Source organism: Xenopus laevis, chromosome 9_10S, assembly GCF_017654675.1.
Source record: "Xenopus laevis strain J_2021 chromosome 9_10S, Xenopus_laevis_v10.1, whole genome shotgun sequence".
Taxonomy (NCBI): domain Eukaryota; kingdom Metazoa; phylum Chordata; class Amphibia; order Anura; family Pipidae; genus Xenopus; species Xenopus laevis.
The window spans coordinates 2122068-2142525 of NC_054388.1; the positions used below are offsets into that span (position 1 = coordinate 2122068).

Here is a 20458-nt window from a genome sequence, read left to right on the forward strand (position 1 = left end):
CCTATCCTCTTTCAATACTCAGCTACAAATTGCCTGGGTTTTTTTTTTATAGTTTGAGGTCTTTATAACGATTAATATAAGTGAAAAATGTACAGTGTTAAATGCATGACATGAGCAATGGCCACAGTAAACTGATGTTAAGACTTGAAATCTAAAAACTGAAATGCACATTTTTGTTGTTGTTGGGGATATTTGCCAGAATGTTTCATGATCGGTACGTGGAAGGTGATAAGTTACGTGAAGAGGTAAGGGACAAATGTGATTGGGTACGTCACATAAGGCACTTACATATGACTAGATTAGGGAATCAATCGCTTAGTCTGATGCAGACATACTTCATGTTTCCCCGGCAGACATAAATGAGGAATACGTGAATGAGAATAAACAGACACTAGCCCTCGACTTATCCTTCTAGCACTAGAATTGATTGAAAGCTCAAATAGCAAGTAGGATTTCAATTGTACAGTTTATTATAAACCAAAATACACATATATGGCGTCTCTGCGGTATCCAACTCATGTGCTGTACAGACACCTTTCCTTTCCCAATGAGTAAAGCTGAAGAACCCTAACGCAGAGAACACTTCACAGAACACACAGGAGGTTTGTATTTGCATCACAGCATTTTCTGATCTTCCTCAAGGCCTCAGCCACCCCTATATTTCTTACATGCAGTGTAGTCAGGATGGGTGACTCAAGGTGACCAGTAATTACCTGCGTCTTCCTCCTCCTCTTCATTTTGCACATGGTGTTTATCTGGTTCCTCCTCTTCCTCAAGACTGATGTGTGCTGTGGGGTTTCCTCCAGTCTGCTCTCCGTTGCTTTCTCCAGGTACATCCACAACATCCTGGGGCTTGAGGAGTTGGCTCAGTAGGACGGCTAGAACATTCTGCACCTCTCCCTGAGTTCCTACCCCCAGAAGGTCCACTTGATTCAGGGTCGAGGGCTCGTTAGGTGGCTCCGCCTCTTGGGGAGGAACTGCAACAGCAGTCAAGGCTGAGATAGACTGGTTAAGAGCCTCCAGCTGCTGCTGCATCTCTGCATTGGCTTGTACATTTAGCAGCTGAGATATCTGGGAAACATTGAGGTCTGTCTGGCTCTGAAGAAGATTCAGCAGGACGGCCAGCTCACTTTGATTCAGCTGCTGGGTGATATCCCCTAAAACCGCTGGACATTGAGAAATAAAATAAAAAACAGTGAGTGAAATGCAAAATGGAAGGGGAGTTGGAGCTTTTCCTGGAGAACACGGCCTCCAAAACATTACCCACAGCATGCACTTCCCCAAACCATTTTAAAGGGTTATATCACGAGTAGCAGAGCTTTGATCATTTGTTGACTTTCCAAGTTACAATAATGTTTAGTAATCTCCATACCCCCCACACACAAGTCATTGCTAAAAGGCATAGGGGAAAATGTATTTCTTTGCAACGTGCAAAGCAACATGAGTTGTCCTAAAAAAGAAAAGTTCAAATTTAAGAATCCCCCAGCCATAGTCTACATCATAATTTTGCTTTAAAAAGGTAAACCAATTCTCAAAATACTGCTTTAAACAATAAGGCTTAGATATTAAAGGTAAATATGCCGTAATTCCATATTTCTCTTGAATTTGCTTGACGTCCTGCAGAGTAAATGTGGTCGCAGCTGCACTCCATCTAATACCAAATGCCCTCCCACCCTCCTTGTCTGCCTCCACAAAATCCCAGCCACTTTGCTTCCCAAGCCTGCTGCATCTACGCAAGAGCAAGGAGGGTGCACAGGGTTTTTAGGAGCATTTTGATGACATCAGAGAGACGGACTAAATTTAGATGCATTATATTTAAATTGTTGACGTAGATTTACATTTATTACACATGCTAGTTCCCCTCTATTTTGCTGTCACAATGCATACACATGGCTGGCAAGAACTGGTTAATCCTCTTGAAATATATTTTTACAAGCGAATAGTTGGATGGGACTTGACCGATATTCATTGATGTATAGATGTTCTATAAATATGCCCATATGTAAATTACATTTTGTGTACTTTTTTGCTGCTTGTTTAATGCATTTGTTGTAAGCAGTAGCAATCAGCTGAGTTATTTGTAGTGGCTTCTTCATAAAAAGCAACTTTGACAGTTAATCCAACTAGTTACTATCTTTTCTTTATTGGGGTTGCTGTGATAGACATAGTACTTATTATACATGGTATATACTACATTTAATCGACTGCACTGGACTGTGTGTTTACCCTTTAAATGAATGGAAAGTAGCTGCAGACAGGGAAGAGCATATTGACTGAAAATTTTCTCCGAGATTAAAACGCTATGTAGCAATGGACTAAGGGGCTAGATGCCTTTTGACAGAAGATGACAATCCCCTTTTAGAGAATTCCTTGTCTAGTGTAAAGCTCTGGCCCCTTTTTATGTGTTATTCTGGGGGCTGTTTAGAGTTATTTTTTAAATAGGAAAAAAGATTTATTTATTCTTTAAATGACCGTTAACCATTTTCCAATCTATGTAATTGGAGGTTTCCTGAACGGTAATCTATTTTTTATGATATATTGATCAGTATTATATGAAAAACATCAACAACAAAAAAAATGTATGGCACTTAGGAGCAGGCTGGACTATTAAAATGCTTTAGAGGGTCAAATTATAAACATAATCAAACGAACAGTAATCAGCCGTAAAAAAAGATCATGCAATTCTATGAAGAATCTTTTTGTAGTGCCATCCAAAACATTCAATGAAAGCATAAACAAGTAAGGATGACAGCACATAGTATGTTTTCATGTCTCAATGACATTGTTCCTGGGAAAAGTTGCTGAAGAAAATTTCAAGATAAGGCTTTGGACACTGCCCTGGTGTGTAATATGTACCCGTTTCATTATCAGGATTCTATAAATTCTTTGAATTAAATTAAAGACAGTGTCTTTCCAAGGAAGCAGCCTAGCGTTTGAGAGCAAATCACCTAACACCAAACAATTAACAAATCTAACATCAGTTTAAAACATCTCCGTCACAAAAAAACACATTAGCCCTGGTATTGAAAAAGAGAGTGGAGCTGCATACAAAGCTTGCCAAAAACAATAGAGGTACTAATTTTTTTAGGAATAACCTTCTCACCTAAGTGACTAACACTGGATTCTGTTTTCACTGGCTGAGGTGGTGCTGGGCTGCTATTTTTCACAGCATCTCCACATGGGACTGATACACTTTCTTTTCGAGGGGCCTTGATGGCTGGGGGTTCATCAAGGATGATGCCGCTCTGTCTTTGTCTTCTTCGTTTTTTACTCCACAGCTCATGACAATCCTGCCAGTGGGGGAGGCTAGAGGAGAGCAGAGGAACAGGGCTTATGAAACACATGGTTACCACTTACAGGTCATGACATTTATGCTTTAAAATTGCTACCAAATTAAGTACTGGCACTATAAAAAAATGTAAAAACTTTTACTTCAAAATATTTTTGTTGGTTCAAGAGGGTCTTCAAAATATCCACGTTTGTTATAGTCAGAGTATCAGGTGACCCTTACACCAAATAATTTCTGCGTATATTGTAAGAGCTTACTCAGGAGGAGCCATCTTGCCGATATCTACATCCTTCAAGAAATCACTCTGTAGAGTCTGCTCTGCAGTGCAACGCTTGCTGGGGTCCAGTGTAAGCATGTGGTCCAGCAGATCCAGAGCAGGTGTGGGAACACTGGAGAACAAGCATGGAGATGTAATATTCTTAAAAAGCATCACAGCGTAGGAATCAAAGCTGGCAATGCAAAGGCTGGGTCTTGTGAAATCCTATAGGTTGGTACACAGACCACTAGATCCTAAGTCATTTGACAACACAAAGACGGCAAAACTGTATGGAACTGATCAGTAGGCCAGTGACAAGACAGAGGGCTTATTCCAGTGATCCCCAACCAGTAGCTCATGAGTAACATCTTGCTCTCCAACCCCTTGGATGTTGCTCCCAATGGCCTCAAAGCAGGAGATTATTTTTGAATTCCAGGCTTGGAGGCAAGTTTTGGTTGTATAAAAACCAGATGTACTGCCAGACAGAGCCTCAATGTAGGTTGACAATCCACATAGGGGCTACTAAATAGCCAATCACAGCCCTTATTTGGCACCCCAGGAACATTTTTAATGCCTGTGTTGCTCCCCAACGCCTTTTACTTCTGAATGTTGCTCACGGGTTCTAAAGGTTGGGGATCCCTGGCTTATTCAGTTTAAAGCACCCAGACTTTGTTATATTTCCCACAATAAAGTAGCCTGTGTAAGATGTATTTAGTTGATTTGTTTTCAGATAGACTACCTATCATGCGAACGTTACAAAAATTCTCAAGTTTGCAAGCCCTGCAAAACGAATACAAAACATGCACAAAATGTTTCATATTTCACAAACATTCATCATTTCAAGTGAGGTTATACAGCTTATCTTAAAAGACTAGTCAAATTAGATGCAGGGGGAACACTGTGTCATGGAAACCCAACTCACAAGGAAAACTCTTCCCGTAACCTCCGCCTGTACTGCTTCTTGGGTTTCATAGTATTGAAGTATGGCAGTTTGATGACATCTGGCCACACGGCTGGACAGGGGCTGCCACACAGTCGGCTAAGAAAAAGAAGACATTGTAGATTATATTTTTATTATACAGGGGAAAAAAATCAGCTATAAATAAATGCAGAAATCATCTTCATAATTGTACTTATAGTTACTGCTACACAATAATGACTCACATGTACTGGGCCTAAAATCTCAATGGATATCAACCAAAAAACGGGGAACAGGCACTCATAAACCATGAAGGTTACCAAGAAAGATAAGTTAAAAGCATAAACTTTTATAGGAATGATATTGCGAATGCCTTAAACACTGAGTGTTCAATAGGCACTTAATCACAATACCCAGTTTATGATTAAGTGCCAATCGAGCGTAAACGCATAAGCCATTAGAGATGTTGTTCCAAGAAAAAGTTTTTGCTTTTAACTTAAATTTTTCTTGGTGACATTTATGGTTTATGAGTGCCTGTTCCCCGTTTTTTGGTTGATATCCATTGAGATTTTAGGCCAAGTACATGCGAGTCATTATTGTGTAGCAGTAACTATAAGTACAATTATGAAGTGCCTGTAGATATAAATACGTGTAAATAGAAGATGCTAACGGATAGTTTAACAGCACTGTGTTTACCTAATCAGTTCCAACTGAGCCAACTCCTGATTGGCCTGGAAGATGGGCTTTTTTGTAAAAAGTTCCCCAAGGATGCACCTGAATGGAAATAAGGCAGTAAGATTATAAACGGTACAGGTTATATGTGATACTTCAGAGCCAACATTTTCTATGGAGTCACTGTTGCTTACCCACAGCTCCACACATCTATGGCAGGAGTGTAGCGCTCTTCTCCTAAAAGCAGCTCTGGGGGTCTGTACCACAGTGTAATCACTTTATTGGTGTATGGACGGCTGTAAAAAGGTAGAGACGTCAGCAGGAACAGTGCATAGCAGAAACTTGGGGAATACAATACAGTAAATAAAAAAATATGGCTTTATCACACTCCTACGGCAGAAAGCCATCTATAGGTCCCACAAGAAAACGGTTTTGAGTCTAAAATGACAGGCAGCATGGAAATATAACATATTAAGGTGACACCTAATGTTTCTCTTCTGGTATGTTTCAGTCAGCAGAGAACCACTGCATATGCCTTAGGCCTTAAGGGTCATATTCCTCAAAACAAAATATTGTAATTGTACGATCAAACAAATCAAGTTATATGAGTGAAACGGTTATCTGCGAACAAGGGCATTTGCATAAATCTGAAATTGGATGGTTAGTGGGTGCAGCCGCCACTGGAAATTGGTTAGAAAAGGTTTCAATAAAGCATCGGTTGTCAATAATTTGACATACTTGAAATTATAATGAAGGATGCAAGTTACAGATGTAACTAGAACAACAATGTTAAGTTGCAAAAGCTACTTGTGTATTAGAGCGAAGTCGTCCATTTGGGTTCCGATTTGCAAAACTTAAATTGAAAAAACACTGGAAAAGAGCTTAATTTAAAAACAATGGAGGAAATCACAAACCTTTCTTCTGAGCTATAAAGCCTTGCCAGTCCAAAATCAGCTAGCTTGATCTGACCACTGCAAGAAACAAAACGTTAACTCCTAGCAACTTTCAACCGCATGAAATATAAATAATGATGCACCCCTATTGCATAATAAAAAACGTAGAAAGATTGAATCACAGATTGCACAGTTTTTTGAACCTGGCCAATTCCTCCAAAAATCTTTAAAAAATATTGCATCTTCATCATGAACAAGTCAGCCTAGGCTGAATCTCACACTAAACCTGGATATGTTTCATATTTATCACAGGCCCATTTAATCCTACTACTGCTAACAGCTGGAAATGCACAATTCCCATTTTATCCAGAAACACAGAATCTAAACATTATTTAATGTGCTGTTAACTCGAGTTATATAGCTCTGAAGTGACCTGTAACATCTATCCATCTAGCTAGAAAAAAAGAGTTATGAGCACAGTTTAACAGTGACTATTGCGGGTTTATCATGGCTTGTGAGTAACATATACAGCTACATGCTTAATACATTTACCTATTGTTTAGCAGAATATTAGAGCATTTGATATCTCTGTGAAGGAAGTTCTTTTTGTGGCAATATTCCAGCCCTTCCATCAGCTGTTTCATAAAAGACTTTATGTGGTCTTCTGAAAACTGCACCAGTCCTGATTCCAGCAATCCCATCAGGTCATGATCCATATATTCAAATACCAAATAAAAGGCACCTAGAAAACATTGAAATATAATATAGCACAGTGTAATTCACTGGTGAAGGTTAATTTTCATACATGAAATTAATAGTGCAGCGACCAAACTTACAAAGATATTAATGGCTTCACACATTCTAGAATTCACAACAGTGGCTCAAACTGTGGGATTGGTCCACACAGAACAGGTGAAAAGAAATCGAGGGGCGAGGTCCAGCAAAATGGTAAGTCAACTTTGAGGGGTATATTTATTACTTACAGAGCATCATACTCTGTAAGTAATAATTGGAGACTTCCTTATCAAACTCAATTTGGCACGGGTAACCTCTAACTTCAATATTTTAACAACAGCCAGTGCTCAGGTCACTATTAAGACCTGAGGAGGATTTTTGAAATGGTGCCTGTGGCTTATGAAGTCAACTGATATGGCAATATGAAGAGGTTTAAACAACAGAAGCAAAAATGGTTGGGACCATCTAATAGAAACTCAGCAGAAGAATAATACGAGAAGTGTTACCTTTGTCTTTCTTGAAGTCCAATGCATCCTGTTTATCCGTTACGATCTCCTTCATGTTAACCACACTCTTGTGGATGAGCTGTCGCAGGATTTTTATTTCCCGGATGGCTGTAATGGGGAAGCCTTCCTTTTCATTATCTAGACGAACTTTCTTTAAGGCCACAAGCTCTCCTATGGAGAGAAATGAAGTGGTCTTTAAGACATCGTTAACGTATAACATTGCTTCACTCTTGTATTTCAACATTGGAGAAATAACATTGTATATTTCTTTTGCAGTTCTTTCACTTGACCATTAATAATACTGATCCTTGGAGTATGTGTTTGGTTTTAAGGACAAGTAAAGTCAAAATCACTGGAGGTGCAAAAAAAAAACCCACCACCCTACTTTCTATCTAAACAAGCGCAGGACAACACTGTAACATACTGCATAAGAGGGGTGCAGGGGATCCCAGGGTAAATTAAACAGATGGTAGAGTAGCTGCTCGGGCCAGTGTTTATTTTAATTTTTAAACACACACAGAAGCAGCCCAGGCCAAAACGTTTTGCTTACTGAGTTATGCCACGGTCACCCCAAGACTTTCCTTGTTTTTTAAATTCACAAATACTATGGTTAGAGAAGGACCAAGAAGGGTAGTGCATTATGCTTTCCCCAACCAAGTTTAACCAAAGGGGAACAATTGTACCGTAATGATTTTGAATAGCATGACGTCTTTGTTCTACAGTGTTTTAGCCTGGAATAAACATTTCAGTGCTTTACCTGTATCCTTGTCCTTGGCTTTGTACACCTGCCCATAGGTTCCTTCTCCAATAATCCCGATAATGTCAAACTTGTCCACACATCTCTTTCCCCAGTCAGTTTCTGTCTGTTTTCTCTCACCATAACGGGGGCAACAGATTCTAGGCAGAATTCCACGAAATATGTCAATGTAGATGCTACACTAAATTACAAGCTGCAGTTATAATTGCTTTCATGTTTAGCAAAAGAGATAATTAAACTACAGTGTTCAATTGTAATACATATAGAGATAAACATTTTAGGCAAGGAAGCATATTTTCCAGGGCATTCACAATTTAATGGTTAGAACCAAATTTCAAACTTGTTTGTAATACAGTTGCCCATTATTTTTTGCGCACAGCACTAAATTTACTATGTATAACTATTTAGTTTTGTATCCTTTGTATACAGGGTCTTTGAATTACATTTTCCATCAAAGAAAAATAGGTCTTATACAGAAAGACAAAGGCTAATGGCAGAATGGTTTTGTTGAAAAACAAAGCCACCTCTTCTTGCTTTCTGAATGTGTGCACTGAAAACAGGATTTTTGATACTCACCGTTAAATCTGTTTCTCTGTAGTCGATAGGGGGACACAGGGACCTTAGGGGTTTAAGCTCCATCCTCCAGGAGGCAGGACACTTATGAAAATTATTCAGGGGGCGTGTCTGGACAGCCAGCTTAACCCCACACACTTACATATTCCAATCAGTTTGTACCAAAGATACTGCTATAATAACTAATTAACCATAGCCGAATGGCAGAACAGGAAGGAAAAAACAGGAAGAGTATTCCCAATTAGACCAACGTGGTCAACATTCCTCAATGGGGCGGGAAGCCCTGTGTCCCCCTATCGACTACAGAGAAACAGATTTAACGGTGAGTATCAAAAATCCTGTTTTCTCTGTCGTCTCTGGGGGACACAGGGACCTTAGGGGACTTAACAAAGCAGCCCCAGACAACGGGTGGGAATTGAGGAATTAATCTGAATTTATAATGACACTTTTTACTGCACTACAGAGTGCAGTACTTTGCGGCCAAACGCCGCCTCCGCTGAGGAGTACGTGTCGAGATTGTAGAATTTTGAGAATGTGTGAACGGAGGACCAGGTAGCCGCTCTGCAGATCTGCTCAACCGAAGCAGAGTTGCGCCATGCCCAGGAAGCTCCGACTGCTCTTGTAGAGTGAGCTCGTATATTCAGGGGTGGAACCTTCCCCTTGGATAAGTAAGCTTGCCGTATCGTCTCTTTGATCCATCTTGCTAGCGTTGCTTTTGATGCTGCAAGGCCTTTTTTAGGACCCGCTGGTAGTATGAACAAGGATGTAGATCGTCTAAATGGCTTTGAGCGTTCCACATACCACCGAAGTGCTCTGACAACATCTAATTTATGTAGTCTGCGCTCCTTGTCGTTCTTCGGATTAGGGCATAGGGTTGGCACTACTATTTCTTGGTTGATGTGAAATCGAGTTACCACTTTTGGCAGAAAGGAAGGTAGTGTTCTGAGTACAGCTTTGTCCTTGTGGAAAATGATGTATGGTTCTTCCGATGACAAAGCGCCGAGTTCGGACACTCGTCTGGTTGAAGATATTGCCATCAGGAAAAGTACTTTCTTAGTCAAAAGTGATTCGGAAACAGATCCCATGGGTTCAAACGGTGGATCAAGTAGCGCTTCAAGTACTAGGTTCAAGTCCCACCCTGGGACTGGAGATCGGAACGGAGGTTTGAGATGTTGCACTCCCTGCATGAATGTCCGTATGGATTCGTCTAATGCTAATCTTGTCTGAAGGAGTACAGATAAAGCAGATATCTGTACCTTAAGAGAACTGAGCTTGAGATTGAGTTGGAGACCCCTCTGAAGAAAAGACAGGATCCTAGGGATGTTGAGTTCTAGAAATGGAAAACCTCCTTCGGTGCACCAGTTGTGGTAAGAATGCCATATTCTGTGATATGATCTGGATGACGTTGCTTTTCGGGCTTTTAGCATGGTAGCAATAACTTCTTCCGACAATCCTTGTGTTCGCCAGATGTTGGATTCAATAGCCACCCCGTCAAAAGGAATAGGCCCGGGTTGTGGTGGGCTATGGGCCCTTGAAGGAGAAGATCTGGTCTGGGAGTCAGTCGTATTGGTTGAGCTATCGACATCTCCTGCAGGTCTGAAAACCATGTCCGCCGTGGCCAAAAGGGTGCCACTACAATCACGGTGAGTTGTGACTGTCTTATCTTCTTTAGTACCCGGGGTAACATTGGAATAGGAGGGAAGACGTACGCTAGGCTGAAGCGCCAGGTTTGAGTCATCGCATCTGTCCCTGCTGCTGTCGGATCTCGACAGCGGGTAAAGTACTTGGGTACCTTGTGATTGTCTCTGGATGCCATGAGGTCTATTTGTGGACATCCCCAGTGATGTACTAGCTCGGCAAAGACTTCCGGGTGCAGTTCCCATTCTCCGGGCTCTATTTGATTTCGGCTGAGGTAATCCGCCTTTGTGTTGGATACCCCCGGAATGTGGATTGCAGACAACCTCACCTTGTTGATTTCTGCCCAGTGTAATATTTGCTGAGCCTCTGCCAGGGCCGCTTTGCTGCGGGTTCCTCCCTGGCGGTTGATGTACGCCACTGTTGTGGCGTTGTCGCTCTGTACCCGTACTGGTTTTGTTTGAAGAGGGTGTGTCCATCCTCCGAGTGCCAGTCTTACAGCTCTTAATTCTAGTATGTTGATTGGAAGTTTCGACTCTTCTGCGGACCACAGCCCTTGTGCTGATAGGTTGTTCCAGGTCGCTCCCCATCCCCGCAAACTTGCGTCCGTGGTTACGACTGTCCAGTCTGGTGTCGCCCAGGACTGTCCTGTGTTTAGGTTGTAGGGTTTCAACCACCAGAGAAGAGACCTCCTGGTCTGTTGAGAGAGAGAGAATGTTCGGGAAAGCGGTCCCCCTTTCCAAACAGCAAGTATGTTGGACTGTAATGGACGAAGATGCATCTGTGCAAATGGTACTGCCTCTATGACTGAGACCATCACCCCTAGCACCCGCATGGCTGCCTGTATTGTGACCTTTTGAGGTAGAAGGAGGCGTTTTGTCTGATCTCTGAGTCTTGTCTGTTTTTCGTGAGGGAGACAGACTAGTTGAGTGATTGTATTGAATTCCAGCCCCAAAAAGGTCATTTGGTGGCTGGGGTGTAGGTTCGATTTCGACCAATTCACTGTCCAACCGAAGTTCTGGAGCATAGAGATTGCCAGAGAGAGATCTTGTTTTGCTTTTGTTTCTGTTCTGGCCTTTATGAGTAGGTCGTCCAGGTAGGGAGTGATTGAGATCCCTTGTAGACGCAGAGCCGCTGCTGAGACTGCCATCAACTTGGTGAACACTCGCGGTGCTGTTGACAACCCGAATGGGAGAGCCACAAACTGGTAATGGTTGTTGGCAAAGGCAAAGCGTAGAAAGCGGTGGTGCGGTGGCCATATCGGTACATGGAGATATGCGTCCTTTATGTCTAAGGACATCATAAGTTGACCCTCTTCCATTCCCCTGATCACTGAGCGTAGAGTCTCCATTTTGAATCGAGTTGATCTGATGAATTTGTTGAGGATTTTTAGGTCCAGAACAGGCCTGAAAGTTCCGTCTTTCTTTGGGACTATGAAAAGATTTGAGTAGAACCCTGAGAATCGTTCTTGAGAGGGCACTGTCACTATGACTCCCGCCATTTCCATATCTGTGATGCACTTGAGAAAGGCTTGAGCCTTGGTGTTGTTGGACGGAACTCTGGACATGAAAAATTTGTTGGGAGGAGAGACAAAAAAGTCGATGTGGTACCCTTCTGACACTATCTCTTTGACCCAGGCGTCTGAAGAGTGTCGCATCCATGCCTCCCGGAATCGTAGTAACTTGCCTCCTATTAGTTCCCTTGATTCCGGAAGGGCTAGCCAGTCAGGCTGTTGTGGATTTCTCATTTGTAGGCTTGTTGTGGGTCTTGTTGGACTTCCAGGTTGGCCTTCCCCTGTCGTTGGGTTTTGATCGAAAGTGAGATCTAGGAGGTGACTGGTTTCTTCTGTGAAAACGACCGCTTTGGCCTCGAAAAAATCTGCCTCGTCTGGAAGTAGTTGTTGGTCTACTTTTGGCTTGTGGGAGGAAGGTACTCTTCCCCCCTGTCGCTTGGGAAATGATCTTTTCCAGTTCTTCACCAAACAATCGTTGTCCTTTGAATGGTAGTGATGTAAGAGACTTCTTGGAGCTGACATCTGCTGACCAACTTTTAAGCCACAAAATCCTTCTTGCTGCTACTGAGAGCGCTGAGGTCCTGGCTGTAGATTGGGCAGCGTCTAGAGTTGCGTCGCATAGATAGGCTGATGCATCTACGATAGAGAGGATGGATGCTGCGATTTCTGATCGGGGCACTCCTTCCTGTACATCTCTGAGAAGGGCCTCAGCCCATGCTTGTATGGCTCTGGAGACCCACGCTGAGGCTAGTAAGGGTTGTAGTGCGGCCCCCGAGGCGGAGTAGATAGCTCTAAGGGTACCTTCCATTCGTCTGTCGGCAGAGTCTTTAAATGCTGCAGCATCAGTAACCGGCAGAGTAGTAGATTTTGACAGACGTGATACTGGTGCATCTACCGTTGGAGGGTTGAACCATTTATCAACCAATTCCTTGGGGAATGGATAGGATTTTGAAAACTTCTTGGAGGCTTGAAATTTTCGTTCTGGGAAATTCCACTCTTCTTGTATCAAGTTGGTCAGTTGATCGTGTGCAGGAAAACAGGCTACAGATTTCTGTTTTCGTTTGAATAGACCTGTGGACTGACCTTTCTCCTCCTGTGCTGGGGAGATATTAAGTATCTCGAGGACTCCCTTAATGATGCCATCAACGTCGTGTTGTGCATCTTTTTCCTTACTTTCCCCTTGTGGTTCTTCATCTTCTGAGGGTGCGTCAGATGGCGGAAGTTCCCCTTCCGACTGGGAGGAGCTCTGATCTTCTGAGGAAGCATCGGACATATAATGAGAAGTGACAGGATTCTTAGGGCTATCTGCTCTCTTGCGCTTTCCCTTGTGTTTGTGGCTAAGTTTAGATAAAACTTTTCCCAAATTATCTGCGATGGCGGGTAGTCCCTGCAGGGAGGCTAAGGATTGAGAAAGATGTAGAGCCCAAAGTGGTGCATTTGCCTCTTGGGTGGCAGTTTCTCCAGTATCCTGGGAAATGCCCTGAGGATCTATGAGCAAGGGACTCTGTTGTGAGAGAGGCGCTAGAGTGGAAGTTGACATCTGCACTGTTGAGCAGTTTGTGCACAGCGGTTCGCTCTGGCCCCCCCGAGATTTTGTTTGACAGTTTGTGCAGGCATAATGTGAAACCTGCGCCGTTGCTGGGGTTTTTCCCCCCGCCCTAGGGAATAGTCCCCCTGCCTTACCTTCTGCCATCCTGTCAATCAGTGTATTGAAAAAAGTAGGCGTGTGGGACTTGGCTGCTGTCTTCCACGCTGCCTTCCCTGTGGCAAGGTACAGGTTAACCTCAGTCTAGGGGTATTGGTACCGTGACTGGGTGCCGTGTGTGCTGTTGGAGCACACAGGTGGTGAAGGGACTGTGCAGTAAATTCGCGCCGAGCGAAATTCAAGATGGCGCCGTTTCGCGCGCTTCAGGTCCCTTAGATGCGCTTTCCCTCAACCAAAATGGCGCCGTGCGCCTCCCTGCGGCTGCGCGCCCTTATTCCTCCTGTAGTGTAATGAGCAGAGAGGACGCGCCAGCCGCAGAGTCAGATTCTCCTCCACCTCCCTCCCAGAAGGAGTTGCCAGCAGTGCGGCTAACAGTACCGTTTGCAAATGGCGCCGCAGGCAAATCGGTACAACGATAGGGAGTGTGAGGTAAGAGAGGGGGCGGGGAATGGCGGCGCATCTCCAGAGTGTCGTAGCCATGTGAGAGAGGACGGCTGCACTAGTGGGCTGAGGGGTGTGGGGAGAACTTTTCTTCTAGTTCTGGTCCCTGGGTATACGATGGGTCATACTTACCCTGCGTCCCTTACCTCCCTCAGCCTTGTCCACCGGTCAGACCATCTGATCCTATAGGGAACAGGTTGTGTCTTGGGGGGTTCTGTTCAGCCTTTTTCGGGCTGTAATGCCGACCCCACGGTGGAATCCCTCGTAGGAGGTGTGTTTTCAAGTAAGCCAGGTTTACACCTGCTTCCGAAATCACCTGCTGTCTGTTTCTGATGAAGAAGATAGGTTTTTATTCCCCATCAGTTTAGTCCATCCTCCAGGTAGCAGGACACTTAAAAAACTGATTGGAATATGTAAGTGTGTGGGGTTAAGCTGGCTGTCCAGACACGCCCCCTGAATAATTTTCATAAGTGTCCTGCCTCCTGGAGGATGGAGCTTAAACCCCTAAGGTCCCTGTGTCCCCCAGAGACGACAGAGAAAACGTATTGTTGAGCCGAAACCAGAAATGTGTGTTTGCTATTTTCTTTTGATTAAATACTCTCAAACTCTGATGAGTTCTTACGTGGCACAGGAATATCTTCATAGCATAAACTTACTTTGGTCTCTTCTTTAAAGGAGGTTGAAGAGATGCTACTACTTTCCTTTCTGGTGATTCTGGAGGTGATGGATCACCTCCTAGAAGCTCAGGAGGCAGAGGAAGGTCAGTTAAGAGATGTCGTGGTCTATCCTTATCTTTTACCTTCTTAACACTTTTGGGAGGATGGATCTCCTTAGGGCTGGGAAACAGAGGGCGAAAAAGTATAAAAGTTATTTATAAGGAAATGGAAGCTAAATATCATTGGTCAATCTACTGATATTATTGTGGCTTCCACAGATTATGTGGCTCCTTGCCCTACCTTGTGGTTGAGTTAAGGTAAACAAGCATCAGCACCTGCAGTGGTACATCTTACTAGAACATTTCTAGCCATATTTTGTTAGTACCAGAAACTATATTCTGCAACTGTGAGCCCAAAAGTGCTTCATAATAAGCAATGATGATTTAACAAAACAGACTACGGGTCAATGTTAACTAATGTAGCAGGTTTTGAAAGGTATTTAACTTTTTATTCAAGATTACTTTCACTTATATTACAATGCACCATTACAATTATTAAAAGTATATTTCAAAGCTAAATTTTAAGGCTTGGTCAGCAATACTCTCACCTTTCGATGTCATCTTCTCCTAGCAGCATTGGTGGAAGTGGTAAGGGAGGCAGTGTTGATGTCTTCAGGTGAGGGACTGTTACATGTAGCTGTGGCTTTGCAGGTGAAGGAACTGGGGACTGGGAGTTTGCCTGAGAGGACAAAGATGACTGCCGTACATGATGGAAGGATGTCAAAGAGGCAGCCACTGTAGTAGGAAGGGGCAGGAATGTTAGTGAAGGTGGAGGCGGTAGGGGTGGAGGTGGCTGTTGCTGGACAACTGGAGATGGTGGAAGAGGGGGCAATGGGGGAACAGAAGACGGAGGAGGAGGAGGAGAGGATGTTGGTAAAGGTGGTGGAGGTGACAATATAGGAGGAAGAGGCGGTACATCTTTATCTTTGTCTGTCACTCCTTCTTTCGGCGTCAGTACTTCCTCCTTGATGGCTACAGGTTTGCAGTCCTTTAATCCTGAAATTTTAGGATCTTTAGAATGTACCTGGGTTTTCCTCTCGCTCTCCTCTGGTTTGGCAGACATAGCCTTGGTTTCTGAACTAGTTGCAGTCACCATTTCTGCAGAAACAGGTTTTTCCATCTTAAGAACTTTGGTTGCCTTTTTGAGGTCCACTGTAGAGGCAACTCTAAAATCCGCACTCTCTTTTTTCAAAACCAAAGGGCTGCCTTTCGATTCCCTACCAGCTGCCGCCGCTGCAGCCGCTATTTCCTTCTTCTTGCGACTGAGCTCGGCTCCGAGGCTAGAGTTTAACGGTAACCGGGCAGGCGAAATACTGGAATGGCGACTTCTTGACTGAGATTTTTGCTTCTTGCTGCGAGATGATGACTTTCTGGGATACAAGGGACTCCTGCTTCTAGACTTGGCAGACTTCCTAAAATAAAATAACAGAATAAAAGTAGGTAATATGGAAAAAATGCTCCCGAGAAGGGAAGCCTTTTGGATTCACTAATTAAACGGTGTCACACCTAAGGGAATGAATGGACAGGTTAATTTGGGTTGCTTTCTGACTTGAATGACAATGTAGTGTTCATAAAGTCAACTTATTTGAATAGATATAGAGCTCTGATAATTCTTCTGTGGTTTTTAGTGAGAAAAATGTTTATAGGTCATGGATACAAATTGGTTACAATGTTGTTTCCTTTTTCTCTTTTAGTATTTTTTGTAACAAATAGATTTCAAATAGACACTGTAACACAAGCTTATGAGGTACACTGGTGATATAGTGTGGATGTAAATTAAATTTATACGTTATTAAAACATAATAATTTTTAACTCTATATAATACTCTGAAGAGTATAAAACTATGGCACAGGTCCTTAAAGGCTCCATGAAAATAAAAAAGTGTGAAGATATATTTTTAAAATCAGGTTTATCTGTGCCATGACTGAAGTGTTGAAATGAATTTGCCTTAATAACTCAAGTATTACTTGCTCACGTTTCAGTTTATACTCTAGAAGTCATTTTTCCACTCAGGCTGGCCACTATTTCCTTTGCACTCCTCTTAAAGCTCCTATAGTGTTTGTAATTCCATAATAATGATAAACTGAAATTGTCAGAGGGAACGTCTGACATTTTGACCTTCCATTGCCCTTTATGGCAACTGCATGAACGTTTATCGACAACTAACCGAGGGGGAATAGAGGGCAATTTTAGAAATTTAGGCCCTTCAATGTCCATATGATAATCAAATTATTCAGACAATCATCACACAGCAGTGGAAGGCGACCAAAGGTGTCCTGGTCTGGAAAAAAAATGCTAGTGTTGACCACTCCATTTTGAAACCACACCCATGTAAACACAAGAGCTTTAAAGACCATGTCAACATTAATGGTGGCAGCACACCAAAAAAACAAAATGGTTGGTTTATCACTCAGGGATAAAACATACCCTTAAAGCTATATGCCTCCTCCTCTCATGTGGATAGCATAGCAACATCGGGCACATGATTAAAAACTTTAAGGACCCCAGGTAGCATAGGGGAGGCAGAGTATGACACACACAGGGAGCATATGACAGGCAGAGTATGGCACACACAGGGAGCATAGGGAAGGCAGAGTATGGCACACACAGGGAGCATAGGGAAGGCAGAGTATGGCACACACAGGGAGCATAGGGCAGGCAGAGTATGACACACAGGGAACATAGGGCAGGCAGAGTATGGCACACACAGGGAGCATAGGGCAGGCAGAGTATGGCACACACAGGGAGCATAGGGAAGGCAGAGTATGGCACACACAGGGGGCATAGGACAGGCAGAGTATGGCACACACAGGGAGCATAGGGCAGGCAGAATATGACACACACAGGGAGCATAGGGCAACCTATCAGCAGTAATAATCAGAATAATTAGGCGTTTACACACAGTGGTCTGAAACAAGCTCAAAGCTGCGCTAACTGGCATGAATTGTGTGACTGATTTAAGTAGACAGGTCAAGGTTTACTAGAAAATATTTTCTCCCAACATTTCCATTATTTACCGATGTACGTTAATTTCATACTAATAAATGTATTTGATAATAATAATGATGATGTCCCATAAATCAAAAACCAAGCCTAATTCGTTCTGCACAAGGGAGCACAAAGCAGCTATTCAGCTGATGGGTAGATTTAGACAAAGCACAGAATTGTATTCTGGTTCTGTGATCAGTATAAAAATGTGTCGTCCCTTTTTGTGCAAGTGACAAGGACCTTGAAGTTAAGTCTATGGGTAATGGCCTATATGGCATTTTAACCCCACTCATAACATAAAGCAGTCGGCACTCTGGATAAAAGAAATGGTAGTTTATTGAAACAGGTCACAGAGCAAAATAGCCTGACGCGTTTCAGAAGGAACTCCCTTAATCATCCTGTGATTAAGGGCGTTCCTACTGAAACGGGTCAATCGATTTAGGTCTGTGACCTGTTGCAATAAACCATCCTTTCTTTTATCCGGAGTGCCGACTGCTTTATGTTATGAGTGGGGTGAATTTACAGTTGGAACGCTGATGGCTGGGCACCCAGGATGCAAGTGGAGCGGTGAGTTTGGAGCAGTTTCCTTTACTGACAAGTAACAAAAGATGGTGCTTTCATGCAATTTTGATATTCAACAATATACCTGTTTTTTTTTTTTAGCACCAAAAGATAGAGTAAACATGTAAAACTCCAAAGCTCATTCAATGCAGTGAGCCCAACAAATCTAAACATTTTAACTTGTGCTTGGGAACCACTGCTTGTTACTTAAATATAACCAAACACATCACTTCTCGGATCCATGACCCGGCAACCACGTTCAGCATCAGATAAAAACAGTAGCATTAAGATTCACCTGGGCACTGGGCTTCGACTCAACGAATGCCTAGACACAAATGGACTGCTGGACCTCCTTCGCACATAAGGACTTGGAGACCTCCCACTGTAAGATCCACTACCTCTTTCATAACTAGAGGACCTCCTCCTGTAGGGGCTCACAGAACGCTGTTTTCGATTATAAGGACTCGGAGAGCGTGCACTGCTTTGGTAAGCTGCAGGCTCCTTGTAACTGGGACTGTCCGTAGTTTTCCGAGAAGTCTCATTGAAGTTACCAGAAGTGTGCAAATGTGAAGGGCTATCATCATAGTCTTGGCCACAAGATCCCTCAGAGTGACTGTCATCCTGTTTTGGGCTGCCACCGTACTTCCTGCGAGGGCTCCGGCCTTTCCGCTTAGGACTATCTGAGGTTTTGTAGCGTTTGGACGAATCCCTTTTCCTGTGACTTTTGCTCCTCTCCTTGTGTCCAGATTTCATCTCCCTTTCCCTCCGTGATTTGTCCTTTTGCATCTTAGATCGTGAGTCTTTACTACTGCTCTTAGATGCGCGTCCATGCTCCTCCTGCTCATCTGCAGTCCTTTTAGTCGAGCTAAGGATCTTGTCTTTCGTACTGGGTACCTTGTTTACGATTACCTCTTGACTCTTTTCCAACTGCCTATCCTTCTCGACCTGCTTCGACCTGGAAGTCTCTTTGAGGCGTTTGTGTTGGTGCCGGTGGCGAGATTTATGCAGTTTCTCACTTTTATCTGAAGGGCGCCTCTCGTCATTTTCCCTCCTTTCTTGCTTGGCTGGAACATCGGAGAAAGTGTCGGAGTCGGAGCTGATGTCATCATATTCCACCAGCTTCAAGGTACTCAAGGTTTGCGGCTCTGGGACAGACAATTCCCTGAGGTGTTTGGCCTTATGCCTCTTGTGTTTAGAGCTGATCCGTTGACGGTCTTTGTTGTTGACACTTCCACTGCTTTCCGGCATGGTAGAAGCTGACCCACCGCTGTCCTTCTTGTTCCCATGCCGCGCTGGGTTTGGCATTCCTCTGCTGCTCAGCCGAGGAGCAAATAGTTAAAAAAAAAAAAAAAAAGAGGGTGGGACGGGGAAGGGGATACCCCACAAAGTCAACGGATCTCTCTTTAGCCGTATGATTAATTTCTGCTTGCGGTTATTTCATATAAACAAAAAAAACAAACTTTCCTTTTAAATCCGTCTCCCTCATTGGCGGAGATTGTAAAGCAAACGGCTCTACATAGAAGTCAAGCAGCCTGAAGATAGAGGACCGAGGTCTCCATATACTGCTCCCTTCACAACTTTTAAAGTTTCTCAGGGCTTTGGGAATATGGTTTGCGGTTTCTTGAAGGCCCTGCTCATGTGTAGAGAGGACTTGGAGTCTTCCAGAGAACAAAGTCCACAGTTTCCCCCCCTCAAGAGGGTATGAAGGGAAAGTGAAAGGCCCTGTAACAACAAGAGGGGTGTCTGGGGGTAGTTATCCAAGTGCTCGAGTCTGGGCAGCAACACAAAGATCTGACACAGGCACAACAAGATCTCCATCCAATGGGGAGTGGAGTTTTCCTCAGACAATCCAATGGAGCCTCCTCATGAGGTGGAATTGAGGGAAGGCCGCAGAATGAATGGGGTGAAGCAGCAGCTGAGAGTTGCAGTTGTACAAGTCGACACTTCTTCCTCTAAAAGCTGCTTTTGTTCCCTCACGAATGGGAAGCCCTCGCCCTGTCTCTGTCAGCAGCACAGGCGGCCGCGGCCTCTCACATTTAGTTCTCCAGTCACCGCCACTCCGTTAGTTCAATGTGTCACTGAGGGGAGGGCAGAGCAGGCAGGGGGTGCCGGTCACTACGAGGCGAATCTCGCGGGATTCCGGCGGCAAAAAGGGGAGGGAGGAGGGGGTTTTACCCCGCAAGAGGCGCCTGGCGTTACCACAGGCACCACTTCTTCCCCTTCACGTCTCGCGAGCGGCACCACAATCAGCTTCCCCCTCCCCGTAACTCTCGCGAGATCTAAGGCTGTGAAAGCACCC

At 43.7% G+C, this 20458-nt stretch overlaps 1 protein-coding gene across 2 annotated transcripts in view; it reads right to left on the reverse strand.

Moving 5' to 3' along the window:
- The window catches only part of cdk12.S (cyclin-dependent kinase 12 S homeolog), a 38282-nt gene extending 17853 nt beyond the window's left edge, over positions 1-20429 (reverse strand). The window contains exons 1-13 of one of the 2 annotated variants that reach the window (XM_041579104.1): positions 18455-20429; positions 15158-16021; positions 14551-14730; positions 8028-8167; positions 7271-7441; positions 6582-6771; positions 6051-6107; positions 5331-5432; positions 5161-5238; positions 4468-4584; positions 3547-3678; positions 3104-3306; positions 714-1166 (exon numbers count right to left, since the gene is read on the reverse strand). In XM_041579104.1, the coding sequence (XP_041435038.1) occupies positions 714-1166; positions 3104-3306; positions 3547-3678; positions 4468-4584; positions 5161-5238; positions 5331-5432; positions 6051-6107; positions 6582-6771; positions 7271-7441; positions 8028-8167; positions 14551-14730; positions 15158-16021; positions 18455-19464 (3697 nt within the window). In that variant the 5' untranslated portion in view covers positions 19465-20429. The remainder of the gene's footprint in view (positions 1-713; positions 1167-3103; positions 3307-3546; positions 3679-4467; positions 4585-5160; positions 5239-5330; positions 5433-6050; positions 6108-6581; positions 6772-7270; positions 7442-8027; positions 8168-14550; positions 14731-15157; positions 16022-18454) is intronic. The other variant, XM_018237986.2, reaches the window with a different exon arrangement.
- Positions 20430-20458: the final 29 nt, after the last annotated feature.